Source organism: Urocitellus parryii, chromosome 13 (genome assembly GCF_045843805.1).
Source record: "Urocitellus parryii isolate mUroPar1 chromosome 13, mUroPar1.hap1, whole genome shotgun sequence".
NCBI lineage: Eukaryota > Metazoa > Chordata > Mammalia > Rodentia > Sciuridae > Urocitellus > Urocitellus parryii.
In genome coordinates, this window is record NC_135543.1 from 59,781,265 (window position 1) to 59,802,295 (window position 21,031).

At 48.6% G+C, this 21,031-nt stretch overlaps 2 protein-coding genes across 3 annotated transcripts in view; both read right to left on the reverse strand.

The window, feature by feature from the left end:
• Gnal (G protein subunit alpha L) overlaps positions 1 to 21,031 on the reverse strand; it is a 117,539-nt gene that overhangs the window by 13,144 nt on the left and 83,364 nt on the right. The gene's annotated exons all lie outside the window — the stretch shown is intronic.
• On the reverse strand, positions 4,328 to 6,301 carry Chmp1b (charged multivesicular body protein 1B). The gene has a single exon (XM_026415495.2). It carries the CDS (start codon positions 6,162 to 6,164, stop codon positions 5,565 to 5,567), a length of 600 nt encoding a protein of 199 aa, XP_026271280.1. The 5' UTR covers positions 6,165 to 6,301; the 3' UTR covers positions 4,328 to 5,564.

Genomic DNA, 21,031 nt, shown 5'->3' on the forward strand with positions numbered 1-21,031 from the left:
ACAGCTGCGATTACAGGTGTGCACCACCATGCCTGTCTTTTCTCTTTCTTCATTTTAACCTCTACCTTCCCTCTTTCTTCTTCCCCAGTCCTACAGGGTTGGGGAAAGGGCCAACTGGAAAATGAGGAAATGGGGGGCCTCCTTTCCAAAGAGAAGACAGTAGAAGTCATCGTGATGTAAATAAAACATGGAAGTTGAGAGATGACCAAAGCCTGTGTGGGAGGAGAGTTATATTGTGCCCGTAGAGACACTGCAGAGCTAGGACCCAGGTGACAGGGCAGTGAGAAGCTGGTGGCCTCTTGAGAATGGTAGTGTGGATCCTTGTAGCTGCCACTGCCTTCCTGGCTGGAGGAGGGAGGGTCTGCCCCAGCTGAGGCCGGTTTGAGAATAAGAGAGGAGGTTGGCTCAGTGGCACTGGCCTCCAAGGTGGCCGTGGTAGAGAGCACGAGGGCAGGACGCCCCGAGTCCCCCTACCCCAGGAGGAAACATGAACAGAAGTCCCTGCCTGTGGCGGGCGCTCAGGCCTGGGGCTGACAGCCGGCTGCTCCCCAGGCCCCGGTGCTCTCAGCATTGACCCAGATGGCCCTGCTGATTTGACACTGGCACCTGGTGCTGAGCACTCCAGGCAGACTCAGCTCCCTGGAGAAGGGAGCAAGGCCGAAATTAAACTGGCACCCAGGATGCAGGGTGTAGGAAGCAATTGACTTAAAATGGATGCACTGGGGCGGAGGCGCCCGGGAGAATGTATTCAGATGGTAATAACCTGTATGAGCAGAAACAGTTGAGAGAGGTTGACAAAAAGCACATCTGAGGTTCTGCTCCAGAACGCAATTAAACACTGCCTTCCAGAGGAAGTGGTGGGAGAACCGTGCTGAGCCACTGTCCTGAGATGCTGGTGGGTCTCCCCCCACCTCCAGGGCAGGCATTGGGCTGCCTCCAGTTTGGCCGCCTGGCCCACGTCCAGGGCTGCCACAGAACGACCTCACTGGGGGCTCCTGAGGTTACATACAGAGGTGAGCCACAAAGGGGACTTGAAGTCACATAGTCTTGCACATGACCACATTTGAAAGGGTTATAACATTGTCTCCTTAAAAATGCCACTGCACTCTATGAAGAAAAATTAAGGAAATCTAAGAATTCCTCTTGCAAACCTTTGACTACGAACTACATACAGAGCTTCAAAACATCATCAAACTGTGAAAAGTCACTTCTGCAGGAATGGAGGTGCGCATGTGCAGTCCAGCAGCTCAGGAGGCTGGGGCAGGAGGATTGCAAGTTGGAGGCCAGCCTGTGAAACTTAGTGAGAGTCTGTCTCACAATAAAAGAAAAAAGCTGTGTGTGGAGCTCAGTGGTAGAGGACCCCTGAGTTCAATCTTCAGTAACCACACCCTCCCCCCAAAAGTCACCTGCATTGTTGAGAATGTAGACAATGTACCTTTTTCTCCTTTTCCCTTTGAAACCTCAGATTACATCCCCATGGAACTCTCTCCACCTGGCACTGAGGCATGCTCTGTTTAGCAGAGTGCACGGCCTTTCATTGTGATTCACTCCCTTCTTAGAAGTGGCGATAGGAGACACATGAAGCATGTGAGCTACACTCATCTTTTTTTTTTTTTCCTTTAAAGACACAAAATGCAAAACCAAACCAAACCAAACCAAACAAAAAATTGCAAAACATTCCTATATTGTCCAGGCTGGTTATTGAACTCCCAGGCTCAGCCTCCAGAATAGATGGGGTTACTGGTCTGTGCCACTGCCCACCTTGCACCAATCTTTTTTTTTTTTAAATATATATTTTTAGTTGTAGATGGACACAATACCTTTATTTTATTTATTTTTTTATGTGGTGCCAGGGATCACACCCAGTGCCTCGTGCATGCACGGTAAGTGCTCTACCACTGAGCCCCAGCCCCCTTACACCAATCTTAAGTGTTCAGTTTGATCTTTTTTCACACCCATGTCCATATTTCCTTTTATGTGCATGTCTCATCTAGTATTAGTGATGCTTAAGGGCAGACACTAAGTTTTTTAATCTCTAGAGAGAAGTGTCACGTAGCTGGTGCCTGATACATTTTGATCTGGTCTTTCACCATGTCCCATCATTCTGAATAAATACCGCTGACCTGTGTGTCCTGAGACTGTTCTGGTAAGAGACAGACTGCCAGCCCCAAGGAGAGGGACAAACATTTCCATCTGGACCAGTGCCGTGAAGGGCAAGAAAACAGGGCTCCCAGCACCATACCCGGGGCTCTACCTGTGCTCACCACGGCTGTTCCCTGCATCCACTGTTGCCATCAGGGAGCTCCCGGCACTGTCAAGAGAGCACCCCAGGGAGGCACACTTGCCCTGGTGCACCAGGAGCTCACGGTATCAGGTGCCAGGCCAGAGCAGACCCTGTGTGGTCCTGCATCCGGTGGAATGACATCTAGCTGTGCAAAGGTGGACTTCGGGAAACCAGGCAGGCATTTGCTAATGGATTAAAATCAGTTAGTTGTTTACAAACATTACAGAGGCCTGTTCATCAGTTTGTTCAAAGTCCCTGGCTTGTAACTTTTGTTAATGGTACCAAAGATTCGAATTTGGGTTTTGGCTACAGAAACACCTTCCAGGTGGTGCTTGTGTACTTCAGATGGAAGGAACCCCTCACTTCAGCTCTTAGTGGGACGAGCTGACCCTGATATCACAGGCAGTAAACAAGATTATCAAATGGACAGTGTGCAGACCTTGTGGTAGGTCCTGTTGAAAGGCATACAGGGTGGCCTGAGGCTTGCTCTGTTAGGAAAATAGCTTTAGTTAGAAAGGTCTTGGCAGATACATCTGGGTTGCTGTATTTAAATAAGTCAAAATTGAAGGAAAGTTAAGTTTGTGTACCTGTTTAACTCTATGTCTCTCCCCATTCTTTTTTTTTTTTTTGGAAATTGAATCCAGGGGTGCTTTACCACCAAGCCACGTTCACAGCCCTTCTTATTTATTTTTGAAACAGGTATTGCTAAGTTGCCAGGCTGGTCTTAATTCAGCACCAGCCTCCAGAGTTGCTGGGGTTACAGGTGTGGCCGCCACACCTGGCTTTCCTCAATAATTCAAACCTCAGGTTAGAAACTGCATTTGAAAGCAGGAAAATAAGACTAAAAGTAATGTTAGTAGTTGCATGAACTGCTTTCCCTGGTGTGTTTAAATTGGACCCAGTCATAGGCTACTGTCTTTGGTCTAGAGACATTTCAACAGAAGATCTTGTTGCCAGGAGAGAAATGAATTACAGTAGATGGGGTAGAGAGAGAAGATGGGAGGGGAGAGGAGGGGGGATAGTAGGGGATAGGAAAGGTAGCAGAATACAACAATTACTAATTGGGCATTATGTAAAATTGTGGATGTGTAACCGACGTGATTCTGCAATCTGCATTTGGGGTAAAATTGGGAGTTCATAACCCACTTCAATCTAATGTATGAAATATGATATGTCAATAGCTTTGTAATGTTGTGAACAACCAATAAAAAAAAATAAAATTAAAAAAAAAAATCTTGTTGCCAGGAAGAGACAATTACTGTAAAGAAGGGATAGACAAGGCTTCGAGGAACGTGCAAGATAATGCCATATTGACCACACAGGAGCTCAGGTGGGAAGACCAGGTTGGGGGGGGGGCTGGTCCGGTCCGGTCAAACACCAGGCTTTTTGAGCGAAATCTACCTCTGGATTCTTTTTCTTTTTTTGTGTGTGTGGGCTGGTGCTGTACTCTGAGCTACATCCCAGCACATAAGCAACTTTTTAAATAGGACCCATACTCATATGCAATAACGTGCAGTTTAAAACAATTTATTTAACAAAATCTCTGTGATTTACATCTTATCATTGCATCAACTCCAAAAGTGAGGAAATAATTCATGGGCCTGTAGTGGTGCTTTTGAAAATAATATTTGATTCATAAAAAATGTACATTCATATAGTATGAAATGAACATATTTTAAGAAAGTTCAAGCATATACAAGAATTGTTTAATCTTACAAAAAATATTTTAATGGGAATATCTGCACTACAAAAGTGTCTTCAACATACCAAAGAATTCAACACTAAGCTATTTTTTGAGTTCTAATTATAATTTTCCAGTCCAAAGAGGGTTTAAGACACATGCTGTACTCACATCAGGCAGGCTTTGCGAAACCAAGCGATGAGAGGACACCCGACCTGCTAAGGGCCTGTGACAGAAGACTCTGGGCAATCGACAAGAGTCCCGTAGAGCAGACTTCTGAACAACACCCCGGCAAATATACTTTAAAAAACTTACTATGAAGGTCAGTCCTCATCTGCCTATGCTTCTTTTTTCCTTAAACATTCATTCACACTGGAAAACATGTTATCTATGTGTACTTGGTGGTGAATCTTTCAAAGAGCTTGGAAAAGTCCCTATTTTCAGAAATACCGGAATTCTCTTAGGGAGAAATCTTCCAGTGAATGAAGGAGAATTTTAAAAACTTACAAGTATTTAACATAGTTTAATTTAATTGCCAAGCAAAATAAGTGCAATTCTCCCTGTTCTGAGCCCAAGCAGAGTGGAGAAGGCCTGCTTTGCTCTTCAGCCAGACACACAGCCTTGGGAAATGACCCAGCCCCGAATGCAGTTCAGACCCCCAGCCCTAGCTGGCTCCCCTTCCCACACTTCCAGCTGGCCGGAGGAACATGCCTTGTTTGCATGGCTAAGTCAAACATTACAACTTGTATTTTTAAGGTTTTTAAAGTTGTTACTTTAAGACAAATAACAAATGAAAATAATTAGAACTTAAAATAATTAGAACTAATTTTATTTCATTTTTGGTTGTTAAAATAAAAATGAAACCTATAAACATACAGTCCCAAGGTTTCCCCAGACCAATCAGCTGTTCTTTGGCAATGTTAGGTGTGTAAAATGACTATCATGCTAATTAACATACTTTAAGGAGAAGTCTGATTAAAGTGATGACATCGTGAAATAACTAGGAAACTGTCAAACATTACATCTAAGTCCTTTAAAAAACTCTCTGTAAATAGAAAATATAAATGAACAAATTTATTTTTCCCAATAAATTAACTTTTGTGGCATTTTTTCCAGTTACACAAACTCCATTATCACATGAAAATTTATAGAATGTAAACAGCAAGAGAATATTATTTTAAGATCTAAGATAATTTTAGAGTAAGTTATGAGAACAAATAGTCAATTGTAGTCTTGCTTTGATGGCAAAAACCAAACAAATCAAAATCGAAAGAAAGGCTATACAGAAACAGCACTGCCGACTGAACGAAGTGTTTATAGCTGTGTAATCAAAATAATCATCCCCTTCTTTAATTCTCACGGACCACCTGTCACTCGGTGTGCCACCAAACACGCGACACACGCGCACACACACACTTGGCCTCGGATGGGACCCTCCTCGGTAGGCAGCGTCACCGAGGGGCCGAGATCCACGCCCACCACTCAACCAGTTCTGTTAAAAGGCGGCTATAAAAATACACGTCACCACGAGCGGCAGCTGCTGGGCGGAGGCGGCCTCGCGGGCCTGTCCGCGGGCCTCCTGCGGCAGCCTCCGGCCCGTCACACCTGGTCGCGCAGGCGGGCCAGTCTCTGCGACAGCTCGTCCTGCTCGGCCGAGGCCACGCTGGTGCCCACGGAGCCGGTCTGGCCCTGCGGCAGCTCCATGTTGAGGTCGAGGCCCGCCTCGTCTGCCATCTCCTGGAGCAGCAGGTCCACCTGATTCTGGGGAGTGGTCAGCGTCGTCGTACTGCTCATCGTGTCCTCCATCTGCTGCGTCTGGACGTCCAGGGTCTCGAACTGGTGCTCGAACTTGTCCATCAGCGCGGAGATCTTCTCCAGGTTCATGGTCTTCAGCGTCGCGTCCATGGACTTGACCACGCCGGCCATCGACTTGGTCACCTTGCCCATGGTCACGGCCGTCTGCACGCGGGCGGCCACGGCGTCCACGCGCGCGCTCATCCTTAGGAAGTTCACGGCCTGGTTCTTCTGGCGGATGGCGTTCTCGGCGTGGATCCGGGCCACTTCCATGTTGCCCTTTTGGATGGCCTTCTTGATCTTGGCCTTTTCGGCCTTCTCCTCCTTATCGCACTTCTTGGCACTCCTGCTCAGTTCTTTGGCGGCGAACTTCAGGTTGAACAGGTGCTTCTCCATGTTGGACATGGCGGGACGCCGCCTCGGGGTCGGCGGCCAGGGCCCGGGCTTGCGCGGAAGCGAGGCGAGGAGAGGCAGGTCCGCTCCCGGCAGCCGCTCCTTTGTTTTGGTCCTACTTCCTGCTTCCACCGCGCGCGACGCAGACGGTGACGTCAGAACTAGGCGCCGGGGCGGGGCCTGCGGGACCGGGACTGCGAGCCGAAGGGAGCCAGGGGCGTGCCCTGCGTGGCGCGAGGCGCGGAGAGGAAGGGCGGGGTGACGGGTCGGAGGGCGCCGGGGGAGGGGTCTGCGTGACGCACGGCGCCTCGGGCGGAGCTGGCTGGACCGCCGACGCCCGCGCTGTGCGCGTCGCCCATTTACTGACCCGAGCGCTGGCTCCGCGTGGCTTGAGAAGCGTTAGCCCGTTTCCAACTTCACCGGAGCGGCGCTCGCAGACGCTGGCGTAGGAGTACGTCCTCTGACGTAAGCGGCTACGCTCGGACCTGCACGCCAACGCAGCCAGGCGCCAGGCCCGCCGGGCTTCGGCAGAGGGTCTGGCCGGGGCTGGAGACCCGCAGGAGACCCGGCGAGGTCAGCCGGTGGGAGCTCTCTGATTGACGTGGGCGCTCTCTGATTGACGCGGGCAGCTCCGCTTTCTCAGGGGAACCTGAGACGGTGGATGAAGGCAGGGTCCGCGCTGACCCACGGTTTGCGCTGCAGAGCGCGGCGGGTGGGAAACCTCAAAACCGAGGCGCTCCGACTTCAGCAACCATCACCCCAGGTCGGCCCGTGGCTGAGGAATAAGAAGACCTGGCTTCTGCTGACACGAGTCTGTCTTTTTGATGTTTTATAAAATACCCAAGGAACTTCAGTCACATTCCAGGTTGACAGGCAGAGGACGGCGAGGTCCGGAACCCCGCACACGGGCATGAGTCACAGCTGTCACTGGGTATCTTCCCCTTTAACAGTAAATGCAGCTTTTGGATGGCAGCAGTGCGCACCGTGACTTTTCCCATTAGAAAAACCCCTCCCACGTAGCAAGAACGAAAGGCAAGGGACGTCCAACCTGTCCGGATGACCTAGGCTGCAGGGAATACTCAGAGGATCCTGTTTACAAGTCATTTCCTCTAGAGTCTCCATATCTCTGGGGCTTCTTGGGCTAGTTTCCCAGTCAGTTCAAGGGGTGCCAGTGCCGGGTGCATCCCCTTGAAGCACAGCTCTGATGATATCTCTTGCTCCAGACATGCAGGTTACACTCCTATGGGGCATCCTGGCTCCTTTCTTTTGCTGCCCGATGCCAGTCAAACCAGGCGGAAGCATGGAAGCTGCTAGTCGGTTGAGTCACTGGACCAAGGCAGAGGATGAGACATGTTGCTCCTCCCCATGTCCTGGGTTTTCTGTCCACCACTTTGCCACCTCCTCCATGAAGCCTTCCCAGGACTCCCTCATGTCCCCTGAGTGCTGCTACTTTTTCTGTGTGGATACCACAGCACAGGGCATATGCCTGGCTCACAACAATTATACATGAGCTACTTGGACGCAAAGAATATTCTCATTTTGATTGCATGTGGACTACTACAAGTGCTCAGAACACCCCAGGCACTGTGTGCAGTAAGGCTTTGCTGATTCCAGCTGTCACAGATAGGGGCTGGGACATGACCCTAATTAGCAGCTTAACAGATTCCCCTGCCTCAAAGCAGAACTCTTTCTCCAGAGAAAACTTCTAGAAATGTGATATAGAAATGAGTAAGAGGGAAGAAATCTCTCTGAAGTGGGGATGGAGCGTGGAGGGCCCCTTCTCTTCTCACCCTCCCCTCCTTTCAGCTCCCTGGCTCTTCTTTCAGTTTGCAAAAACAGTTTAACAAACATGTTTTGTGGGGATTTTTTTTTTTTTTTTTTGGTACTGGAGATTGAACCCAGAGGCACTCTACCACTGAGCTACATTCCTAGCCCTTTTTATTTTTTTATTTTGAGATAGAGTCTTACTAAGTTGCCCAGCGTGGCCTCAAACTTGCAATCTTCCCACCTCAGCCTCCTGAGTAGCTGGATTTGCTGGTGTTCACTATGCGTACCTTCTTAATAACAAATTCTAATTAGGTGAGATGGTTTGGAATATAATCATGAGAGATGATGATGATTGTGACAACTACCATTTATTAAGGACTATGTGCCAGATATTGTTCTAGGTGCTTTCCACGACTTAACTCGCAGCCCCTGTGAGGTGGATACTGGTAACATTGCCAGCCTGCAGATCAGGGAAGGGAAGCACAGAGCCCAAAGGAATTTGTCCAAGACCACACATCTGGTTACATGGCAGAAACCAGGTTCCGTGGATGTGTGAGGACCAGGAACAAAACAATGGGGCATCTGTTCCAGGTAGGTTAGGGAAAACAGAGGATGCTCACTTGGCCTAAAAGAGGGAGGCGACTCAGCAGCTGTCGTGTTGAGAAGAAGGAGGGTTGTGTGGACTGTAGGGACTGCAGGGTCAATGTTCGCTGCAGTGTAGCTGCTAAAAGAAGGTGCCACCACCTGAAGCTGCTCATGGAATGCCCGGGCCCCACCCTGGCTGGACAATGTACAAAGAAAGGGGCAGAGTTCAGAAGCCAGTCAGAGACGGGGTGACAGACCTGGAGGAGAAGGCTCAGTCACCTTGGCCCCTGCTGTCCCCACCCTTCTGGGGAAGTAGCCAAGCCCTGCCTCTAGTCCCTGCCCTCAGGGGTCCCACCTTGCTAGCAGGATCTGGAGCAGGTTTTCCCTCTGAGCTCTCCATCTCCTTGGCCCAGGATAATCTGTGACACAAGACCCTTCGCAGCTCCTCAGGGTGACTCAACTCAGTCCTTGCCCCCAAAATCTCCTCATCTCCACTTAGCCATGGCACCCCCTCCATGGGTTCTTCAGGTCAGAGTCTTAGGAACCCCCTGATGAGGCCTCACCCACATCTGTGTCTAACGCATCTCCATCTCCACGTGTTTCCATTCTCTGCCCCCCGCTGGAGGTGACAGCCTTAAGCCTGTCTTACACTCGTGTGTGTGTGTGTGTGTGTGTGTGTGTGTGTGTGTGTGTGTGTAACGAGCAAAGGGAAGATTATTTGGTAATTACTGTCAAAAGAGACTTCAGGCCTATGACAGTTAAGATTGCTCCTAAGAACCTGCAGGATCTAATATGGGGGATGAAAGTGTAGTTCAAACCACTGGATAGCCGTGGCTGTGGCTCCCGGCACCCCTAGCCAAGCAGATCTTTCTCAGTGAAGAGAAGTAATGTTCTGTTAGACTGCCAACATTTCCAGAAAGCTGTGAGTCAAACCAGTTAATTATTTTCATTATAACATGTTAGGAAATATATGGTATAATTTGGAACTTTTATTTCCCTCTTTTTGAACCCATATAGGTGTTTAATCTTCAGATACACAGGTAGGATATGAGATCCGATTTCATTGGGAAAGAATGAATCATTTGCTAAATCTAAAGACATTAAAAAAAAAGGAGAAAATACAAAATTTAATTTTGTCCCATGTGTTAAAATATTTCAGGAGCCTGGGCTTGGGCTGAAGCTCAGTGGTATAGCATGAGGCCAGTACACGTGAGACCCTGTGTGTTTCAGATTCTCTCAGCCACCGAGTCCTCCCCACCACGACTGCACCCATGTGGCTCTGTAGGTGTCCTAGCTCTGCAACAGCCCTTCCTTCCCCCAGCATGGGGCATACTGGCTTACCACTTGTCCCTGTCCTTCTGCAACATAGCAGATGCTCCATGAGCTCCTGCTGAATGCGTGAATGCAGGTAAAGGAAACAGTTCTGTGTACACAGCCACTTGGTGACCATTTCAAGGACTGTGACTACGTGTATGTGTGTCATATGATACATGCATGTGTTGATATATCCCATATGTCACACACATGTACACATGTATCTAAATTTCCCCCATATCACTGTTCTTTTCCAGTGCTAGGGATCAAACCCAGAGCCTCAGGCATGCTACAGAAGCACTGTACCCCTGAGCTGCATCCCATCATTCATCCATCTACCATCGGTCTGCCTATCTGTCACCTTTTTATACAGGAACACAGCTGTAATTCAAAACCCTAAGACTCCTCAAAGTTTATACAATCTCATGGTCACTACACTCAGTTTATGTTAGCATGATGTCAAGTTTAACCAATAAAAGCAAGGAAGCATCAGCAGGGAACAGAGCCGAGGCATGACAGTGGCCGGCACTGCTTTGTCGCTCCTCAGAGGCCTGGTGACTCGGTTCTGGATGGAGAAACCTGCTCCAGGAGCCCTGAAGGCCTAGTTTGGCATCTACCACTATACTAACAGAGGGATCTACTTCTCTTCCCTGAACAACTTACTGATTTGGTAAGTTTGGGATGGAATCTAAATGCCCTGCTCCTCTAAGACAGTTCAGAATTTCTTTTGGCACTGAGTAAAAGCAGTGACCCCCTGACCCTGGGCCTTCATGGTGGGCAGGCTTTATTCTGTCTTCCTTGGAGTAAAGAAAAATCTGACTGGGCATGGTGGTACAAGCCTATAATCCCATCCCAATGTGGGAGGCCAAGGCAGGAGGACTGCAAGTTACAGGCCAGCCTCAGCAACTCAGTGAGACCCGTCAAAGAATAAAAAATAAAACAGGCTGGCAGTGTTGCTCAGTGGTTACAAAAAGGATACAAGACCGCTCGCCGAGGTTCCTCGGAGTGACTGAAAGCCACCTGCGCACACTGTGTTCACGTCAGACTCCACATCTGTGGAAATGGGAATCATGAGCATGAACTAAGGAAATGTGGTAGGAAACTGGAGACCCACGTGTTACTTGGTCTGTGAAGCAGGCCACATGTTTTCCTTTCTGTTCCTTGCTGGCCATCTTATTATGTCCCTTTTTCCCTTTAGGAAAGCTGTTTCCCTGCAATAGCTGACAGTTGCCTGGCCGTCTGTGGGCAATACCTGGTTCATCCCACCAACGGTTCTGACGCACACTGACCTCGTGACCACACACCCGAGGCTGGACAGGGCAGCACACTGACCTCGTGACCACACACCCGAGGCTGGACAGGGCAGCACAATAACCTCACAACCACGTGCCCAAGGCTGGGATAGGGCAGTAGACTGACCTCACGACCATTCCCTGAGGCTGGACAGGGCAGCACTGGCCCCCTGTGGTGCTGCTTTGCAGGAATGTGGAAGCTGATCCTTCTCATGTAATTTTCTTTTATACCTGAGCCTACAACCCATAAATTAAAAACTCAGCCTGCAGGGTCCAGCCCATTCTGCTGTCTACCAAAACCTCATCTTGTGCCCTGAGAGCTTTGACTACACCTAATGGACACAGACCCCTGGGAGCTGGGCCTCTTCCCAGAGCCAGTGTGGGGTTTATTGACAGTGGATGGAGTGGAGGGAGCAGTGTCCACCCACATCACTGCCCTCTGGGAATGTGTACATGACTTGTGACGTCCTTGATCAGTGCTGCACCTGCCCAACCCTGAGGCCCGACTTCTACTTAGTGTTGTGTCTTGGTTAAATTAAGCTTCAGAAGGGCAAGTGATTTAAAATGGCCACGGTCAAGGGAGAGGAGTGCCCGTTCCAACAGCCAGGTATGCCAAGAACCATTTAAAACCTTTTCAGTTCCTGTCCAACCCACATTACATACTGGGCTCCTTGACCATTAGTGTTCACAGAAAGGGGTCTTGGCCATTTCTTCCGGTTAAGGAAGGCCTGAAATTTAGTTTTTGAGCCCAAACAAAGATATTTTTGTTAATTTAAGCTAGTATCTTTAAGTTAGGAAGAAAAACAGTATTAGAAATCAAATATAATCTATCTTAGGGAGTCCTACTAGAAATTATCCTTTAAAATTTTTTTTTAGTTGTAATTGGACATAATACCTTCATTTTATTTATTTATTTTTAGGTGGTGCTGAGGATCGAACCCAGCACCTTGCATGTGCTGGGCAAGTGCTCTATCACTGAGCCCCAGCCCCAGCCCCAGCCCTGAGGTGATCCATTTTAACACCTCTAATTTGAATGTAAAAGATCCTGTAACAAGGCAGAATATTTCCTATCATTTCTGTACTATCATAATACACCATTACAGTTGCCAGCTTCCTCTGAAACATGAACACTGTGGTCTACAGAGAGTCAAGGGCAAAGTGCTAACTGCAGGAGGCCGAGGCAGGGGGATTGCAATTTAGCAAGACACTGGGCGACTCAGGGAGACTCTGTCTCCAAATAAAAAAGGGCTGGGGATGTAGCTCAGTGGTTAAGCACCCTGAGTTCAATCCCAGTACCCCCACTGCCCCCAAAAGTGTCAACTCTAAAATGATGTTGAACTAAGTCATTAGGTAGGAGGTATCTGAACTATTACAATGGAGATGTTTTCTTCTGTTACCCGGCAGAGGTGGGCTAGAATCTTCCAGTTCATGCCTGCATTCTATAATATCTACCAAGTTCTGGGTTAGTAGAGGTAAATCAAGCATTTAGGCAAAAGCCAGGTAAAGAGGGCACATTTCCATTAGTCCACTCACAGAGGTCGTGATCTCTCCCTGAGTTTCTTGTAATGAAAGTGCAACAGTGAGTTAGAAGATGCTTTTGCTAAAAGCACTGACTTTCTGTGTGGGCATGCAGATGCCCAATGGAGGATTAAAAGCAGGACAAAGCCTGGCATCTCTAATTGTATTTTGTAATTGTCTCCTTTATTACTTTTTTTTTTTTTTTTGGCACTGGGGATTGAACCCAGGGGTGCTTAACCACTGACCACACCCCCTGCCCTTTTTTGTATTACATTTAGAGACAGGTCTTGTAGAGTTGCTTGGGGCCTTGCTAAATTGCTGAGGCTGGCTCTGAATTGTAATCTTCCTGCCTCAGCCTCTGGAGCTGGGATTGCAGATGTGCACCACCATGCCCAGCTTCCTTTATTACTTTATTTTTTTTTAACACAATGCCTTTATTTTTTTTAATGTGGTTCTGAGATTCGAACCCGGGTCACGCCCGTGCCAGGCGAGTGCTCTACCACTGAGCCACAATCCCAGCCCCCTTTATTACTTTAAACCTCTAGTTGGGTTCCTGCTCGGCCGGTTCAGGGCTTGAGGAGTGTCATACAGGTTGATGTGCTCTAAGTTTACCTGACCTTTCTCGTCTTGCCTTAAGACCCAGAACACCAGGCTAAGAGTAACCGAGGTATCTGCAAGATATGCAGAGACATCCAACTGCCAGCCTTTGTGGCCTTTGGCTGTAGACCCTTGCAGCGGTGCCTGGACGTGTCCTGTCACTGCCCTAAACCTGCAGCCATCTTGGGTTCCAGGAACAGCACAGCCTCACAGACAGATGATGGAACCCCCCAAGCGGAGGCAGTACCCCAGGAGAGGAACGGAGGCTGCCCAGCTCATAGGCACCTGGCTGCTCCCTCAGGTCTAGTAAGGACCTCTGCAGAGTCTCCATGCAGAACCAGACCTGAGGTGATGACCGACAGGACCATGGCGTGACCACACTGCCTGGGACAGGGACCCCTCTGGGCCAGCTTTTGCTTGTTACTGCTGAGCTCCTGTCGGGGCCTGCAGGCAGCGCTGTGGTGCTGGACCCCACTCGCCTTCAACATGGCCGCGCTGATCAAAGGTCCTTTCCTGCTCTCCACCACTGCTTTTTCCATGTGATTTCTGGGGTGAGTGGTCAGGCCTGAGTTTTGGGGACCCCCAGAGCTGTGCCTCTGTCCTAGAACTCCAGGAGCAGAAGGGTCTCCTCAACTGAGGGACGAGGTGCCGGCCGAGCAGTCTCAGTGTTTTGGACGAGGGAGGCCTCTGGCAGATATCTCTTTGCAGGAACCACCTAGAAAGCGACACTAGTAGGAAATCAGAGCACATTGGAGGAGAAGTGTCTTTGAGAGTAAGCTTGGGGTTAAAGAGAACTGAAAGCTAACTGAATTCCAACCAGGTGGACACGAAACTGTGAATTCCGCAATGTCACATGCGTGAACTGAAGCAAGGCAGCCCCTCGCTCACTCAGGCCTCCTGCGTCTCCTGTTCTCCCAGCTGCCACCAGGACCTTGCCTCTGCCCAGCTTCATTGCCCTGTAGCCCCTCCATCCCCTTTGGACACTTTCAAGGAAGAAGGAGATGCATGTGGTCAGGACGGGGTAGAGAGCTGTGTTCTGAGGACTTCCACACCAGGGAGCTCCCAAGAGGGGCGCCCCAGAGACCAAATAGGGTCTGCACCCCAAATCCAACCCGCCAACAACTGCAAGTTGAAAATCCCATTAAAAAGGACATTGCCTCTGTCCTCAGCACACAGACACTCTCTCCCTGCCGTTATTCCCTGGACAGTAGAGTATGACCCCTGCTTATGGGCAGTCACACGGTCTTAGGTGTCAGAAGTCATCTAGTGATGGTTTGAAGTCTGCGGCAGGTTGTGTGTCGGTTACTGGCAGATACCATTCCATTTTATATAAGAACTTGAGCATCTGTGGGCTGGTATCTGAGAGGTCTGGGAGCTGGTTCGCTGAGGATCCTTCACTCATACCAGGTTTTAGAAGAAGAACCAGAAAGAGAAACTGACCTTTGAATCAATGTTTACCTTATGCTGAGTTTCTCACGTTAGGAAATCTGAGATGTCATCAAACACGTTCAATTGAGGGTAACACAGAGTTGCCTTTTTTGGCAAAACGCTGTCAAATCCTGTCTCTCTTAGAAGAAGATATATTTAGCCACCACATGTAGCTTAGCAGAGCCTCTGTTCCTTAGCAAATTACCGCCTGCCTCAGGGAGCCAGGAGGGATCCTTCCATTCCCTCCTCACAGAGGTGATGCCCAGCTCAAGGATTTTACTCATATCAAGTAGAATGAGAAACAAGGGCACCCCTGCACCCAACTTCCTCTTGTGAGTAGCAAATGGAAATTCTGTGCTTAGATTTCCTTAGGTGAACATAATAATACAGGAGAGCTTCGACCTCAAATGTAGCTTTCTGCCGGTATCAGAGATCCTGGTGGATCTGCAGAAACAAAGGTATTGAATTCTAATCACTGATGCACATACTAGCTGAAGGAAGGACTTTCTTTCTTCCTTTTCAAATGCTTTCTTTGATAGGAAATTGTTAAAGAGTAGCTTCCTTATACCCTACACTGTTTCAAAGCTTTCATTGCATTTCTTGGTCTTGTGAACACATTCTCACTTTCTCCTGGGAAGAGGGAAGTACTTACATGATCTACTTCCCATTTCTCCAAGGCAGTCAACACTTCTGCTCTAAAGGAAGCCACATAGTAGGGTATATCAGAACCTCATTCTTTTCACTTTGTTTTGTTTTGTTTTTTGATCCTAGGGGTGGTACTCAGAGTCTTATGTGCCAAGCATGCCTTCTACCACTGAGCCACATGTCCAGCCCTGAGAACTTTTCTGTTTTATGCCTGAATAATATTCCCTTATACAGCTGTGCTGTATTTTCATCAGTCGATGAATACTGTTTTCCCCCATTTTTGGCTATTGTGAAGCATGCCACGGTGAACAGATAACAGATAATGTACCAGATCTGGCTAGCTTCACAGAAACATTGATTTTGTTTATAGGAGAGTGATGAATGATGGTGTAGAGAAAGGCTAAGAAGCGCAGTTGTAATATGAAAATCCAGTTGTTGACAAATTCACGGCACAGCTGCTGTGGGGCCAGAGGCTGTTCTAGCACAGGACATGGATTCACCTGAGCAGTCTGTAAGGCACACTGGCCCAGCCAGAGTGGGGAGCTCACAGTCCCTGGTTAGACCCACATGTTCACGTTGTCTGGCTGTGAGAGGAAGGAAGTGCCCCAGCATCTCATGTTGGTGAGCCGTCCCTGCGTCAGGCCCTGCGTGGGGAACGAGTCCCGAGCCTGTCAATCACCTGCTCAAGTCTGAGATTTTAAGACATATATGTTCACTATAGGACCACATCTCGCATCTGCATTTTTACTTTTCTTTCTCCCCTCCCCCTCTTAGAAGAAAGTGTGCATGGATGCTGACGGTTTGGGCTCTAGCTCTGAACAGCACCGTGGCACCCTGACAAGTCACCATCGTGGAAGGGGTCAGGAAAGTCCCTACTCCTTCGGAGCACTCTGTTCACTACTGCTGGGCCTTGGTGTTGGCCAGAAAGACCCTGGAACCAGGCGGACTTAGATTAATGCTACCGATGTGTCCAAGAAAGCACACGATTCAGGGACTTTTCTGTGTGCCCAGGATCACTAGCCCTCTCCACGGTGGCAGCATTTCCATCACTCCAAAAAGAAACCTGGGCCCACTGGAGTGACCACTCGTCCGCTCCCACCCCTCAGCCCTGTGGGACCCCTATCTGCTCTGTCCCTACTCTGTCCCACTCTGGGCATTTCACAGCAATGATTATTTTTTCCTTTGGTGGTACTGGGCAGAGCCAGGGCCTCAAGTGTGCCAGGCAAGTGCTCTGCCCCGACTGCACTGCAGCCTGGATGTTTCATATACAAGGACTCAAACAACATGTGGCCTTTCAGTCTGGCTTCCTTGACTTAGCACAGCTGTTTCATCCATCAGTAGGATGCACGCACTGAAGGACAGCAGTGTCCTTCCCTAGGTGTGTGGCTGGCTCCTTCAAGGGGTGACATGGTGCCGCTGGTGGCTAGCTGCTTTGTCACCTGTTGGCCAGCCCCGGGCACATACGTGGCTGTCCCCACTCTTCCTTGCTGGAGCACTTGTCTGTGGGTTTCCATGTGGGTGTGAGCTGGCAGGTCCTGGGTGTCCACCAGGGGTGGGGCTGGGGGTCCCTTTCTGGAATGGCCATGCTGTTGGCCGCCAGCGTTCCCCCAGCAGCAGGAGGTGCTCCACAGCTGCCCAGGCTGCTTTCAGCTGTTTGGGTTAGAGCCGTGGAGGAGGTATGAAGTGGGGTTCTGGGTCCCTAATGCCCAAGGACACGGAGCATCTTCTCACGTGCTTCATGGCTATTTATACACCTCACTGGGGAGGGTCTACTAAGATGCGTCCTCTGCCATTTAAAAGGTGAGGCATTGGTCTTTTTATGATTGAGTCATGAGAGTTCTGATAAGAGCTCCTACAACTCCATCGCCATGCAGTAGCCTGACATGGAAAGTCAACAAGAGTCACTTCAGAATCTGGGCAAGTGGCAGCCCTCTGACAATCCACCTGGTCAATCCACCTGGGGGGCCGTGCTCGTCGTCGTCTTTGACACTAGTGCCTGGCACCACCTGGCCAGCATTGGAAGGTCACAGAATGCCTGTTGACGTTTTACTCCAAAAGAGTCTCTCAAAATCTTCAGGTTTCAAATGTGAGGTCCTGGCCACATCAAGTGGTAGTGTGGTGCCGTGGAGTCCTGTGTCGCCTTGTGTGACTTTGAGTTCTCCTCTGCCTGACAGGATCAAAGATTCCTTGGGGTCAGTGTGAGGACTAGTATGTTAACTCAGATCCTGTGCATGGAACAGCCCCTCCGTGGTAAGTTTCAACAAATACGAGCGCTCCTCTAGGTGCACGTGAAGCTAAGAAATACAGGACACGCCTCTTAAATTATTCTGAAACTGTATATTTGGTGAGCAGTTGTAGTTAGTGGCTTTCCATCTGAGTTCCCTGGGCTCCTTGGAAGTGTTTCAAAGGATTCTGCAAACATTTGAAAATAACTGAAGAAACCCCTCACATATTCAAATGCCTTATCGGTCTGTAATTTGGGGGGACCTCCAATTTATTAGCTGTGCTACTATGTGACATTTTTCTAGAGACTTCGGATCACATACACTTACATGTTTTCTTCCTCCTACATTTTACCATAAGCATTTCAAACACTAAACAACTTGAAATAATTTCAAAGGAAAACACTTGAATACCTTTTATCTAGATCCTGCCGTTATCATTTCACTGTATTATTATTATTATTATTTTTTATGTGCCTGCTGAGGACGGAATCCAGGGCTCTGCATGCTAAGCACGTGCTCTACCCCCAAGCCATGTCCGGCCCTGCTGGTTCTCTGTAGGACGCAGGCACTGAAGGACAGCAGTTTCCCCCCTAGGAGCAAGACCTAGAAAGGACAGAGGTGCACAGCCTGCTCCTCTAGCACCAGAGGGGCTGGAGCTCCCTTGGCAGGCCAGCTGCCCTCTTCCCAGGGGAAAACAGCCCACTCCAGTGCCGTAAATAGAGTACTGGCGGGATTTCACATTCATGCTATAGGACTGCGAAGAGTTGTTCACGACCGTTAAAAACTCAACTTGGAAGAAAATTTATAATGATTCTCTTTTTCAAATTTCAGCATAATTTAACTTAAAACATTCCTTGTGGCTACAAGGAAAACAAAAATAAAATTATTTTTCTGCTACCGCTTGCAACCAGCCATCTACACGTGCCAGAATACTTCCACACTGCCTCCTGCCCAGCAGGAATGAAGCGGTGTCCAACCTGGCAAAGGCTCCGCTCTCACCTCTGATCACTGGATTTCAATTTTGTTCCTATTAAAATTGGCTAAAGAGGTCTTCTTGTTTACTTGCAATGAGCAAAAGTGTAAACAGAGCATCCGAGATACCCTGTATTCACTCTGATCCACTTGGACATATTTGTTCCAATAAGATACCACTCTGCGTTGGCACTTGCTGTGCATTTTGAAATGCACAGTGTGGCCACCACACCCTGGGGAGCTTGGTGCCTGCAGGCTGCAGAGGGACCCCAGCAGCACCCGGAGGCTGGGTGCTGGAGCAGTCTGGCTTTCCCCACACAGTTCCACTTCTGGGAACGTTGAAATTTACAGCTCGAAGGCATTGAAAGGATGCTTTCTTTTGTTTGTTTTATTTTACTATATAAAACATGATGTTCACAGCTTTTTGCGTGAATCTAGCAACATACAGCAAATGGTAAACACCTTTAGAAGCTTGGTAAGATGTGCAAGGAAGAGGCTGAGGATTGAACCGGGCAACAAACGGGGTGGACTATACCCTTCAATCAAGGCAGTGTTTGTTCTGGGATATTTTATTTTATTTTTGGTACTGAAGATTCATCCCAGGGGGCTCTACTATTGAACTACACTCCCAGCCATTTTTTATTTTTATTTTGAGACAGAGTCTTGCTAAGCTGCTTAGGGCCTTGCTAAGTCACTGAGGCTGGCCTTGAACTTGTGATCCTCCTGCCTCAGCCTCTTGAGTTGCTGGAATTACAGGTGTGCACCACTTTACCTGGCTCAATCTGAGGTATTTAAAACCACTTTTTAAAAAAAAAAGTTTGTGGTAAGTGGTGTCAAGAATTTCTTCTGCATGTGTCAATTTCTTCTGCATGTAGGAGTTTTCAAATGAGGGTAGAAGAAATGAATACTCGCTGCAGGACTTACCTCTGAGATACCCAGTTCACCTGCTTTGCTTCGGCTGCTACCTTTGCTATTCATTAAGTACAATGACAAAAAGACTAATTATACTGCCTATAAGCAGTTCCAATTTTTTCAGATACAGAAAGTCTTGAAATAATGGGTAGACATAAAGGCCAAAATAAGTGCCAAGAGGAATATGTATGTGTACCCAGGTAGTTGTTATGAAGTTAATGAATTTAGTGTATACTGTAATATATGTATTTAAAATTACAGTTTCTTTGATTTTAAAATAACCAACAAAAATAATGTTGAAGCTGAAATTTCATTGGTGTTAATGATTTCCAGATTGTCCTGGAAGCCTAGTATTCCAGGACTTGCCAGCCCTCCTACTGGAGTTGGGGGCCGCAGTGAACATGGTTATGGAGACTCCTGACAAGTGACAGGGACACCTGTAGCCGAAGAGTAACCTGATCTTTTTCCCTGCTCTTTTCTTTTTTTCTGGAATATTCTCTCTGCAAGTATTCAAAACCAATTATTCAAATGGATGCGCTCCTGAGCAAGCTTACGTAGCTGAACAAAGCCCACGAACCTACCCAGAGCCGAGGCATTCAGAGTTACATCAAGCAAAGCCTGACTTTATGAAGCTATTCTGAAGATCCACGTTCTCTGGTTTTTCTCTCTCCTAAAATAGCTGTTTCCATGGCTACGTGATCACTCATTATTACACTCAGAGGAAGTGCATCTTGGGGGTAATTCAGTAGACTGGGTTATGATTTTCACAGCAGGACCTGGGAAATTCTGCATCAAATATGATCTCTGTTAATTTGCACTGCTTACGGCTTCAAAGACGCTCATTTTTACTGAAAGTACGAAATTTCAGATTCAGCCACATGATGATGGTTTCCACAGTCCTCTTGTGGTGGTCCCGGGGCTGGACAGAGCAGCTGGCTGGCTCTGTCCAACCACAGCCCCAGCTCAGAGACACTGCCTGGGTCAAGGGGGCCCAGCAACCTGGCTGGGGGCTGGTGTGAAGGACAGAGTCAGAAGTGAAGTGGCCCAGCCCCAGCAAAACCCATCTCCCTTGCCCCCCTGGGAAGGGAGGACTGGACAGGGAAGGACAGAACCACTTCTCGACAGCCACTGAGTCACCCACAGCCTCCTTGCACACGCAGCAGCCAGCGAAGACCTCAACAGCCTTTGACATCTGTGCTTTATGTGGCTTGGAGTCCCTGGGTGGTTGCCACCCACAGGCCTGGGGCCTGGTGCTGGGCGCTGCTGGTTGGCCTGTCTGAAGAGCAGGCCTCAGAGGCAGGTACACCCTCCCTGCCATGGGGAAGAGCACCCTGGGGAACAGGAGGCCAGAGTGCGAGGCTAGCTTCGCTGAGTCCTCAACAAGATGCGCCAGGCCCAACGTGACCACTGTGTTCCCGCCACGCCCCTGCCTGGGCTCCCCTTCCTCCTGCCATCTTTCTTGTTAAAACTGAGATATAATTCACATAAGATAGGACACAATACACCCCATAACCCCACACCCACCGCTTTGAAGCCTACAAGTCTGGTTTTAGGATATTCGCAAGGTCCTAGTTCTAGAACATGCCTGCTATCCCAGAGACCACAGGCACTCAGCTTCCCCTCC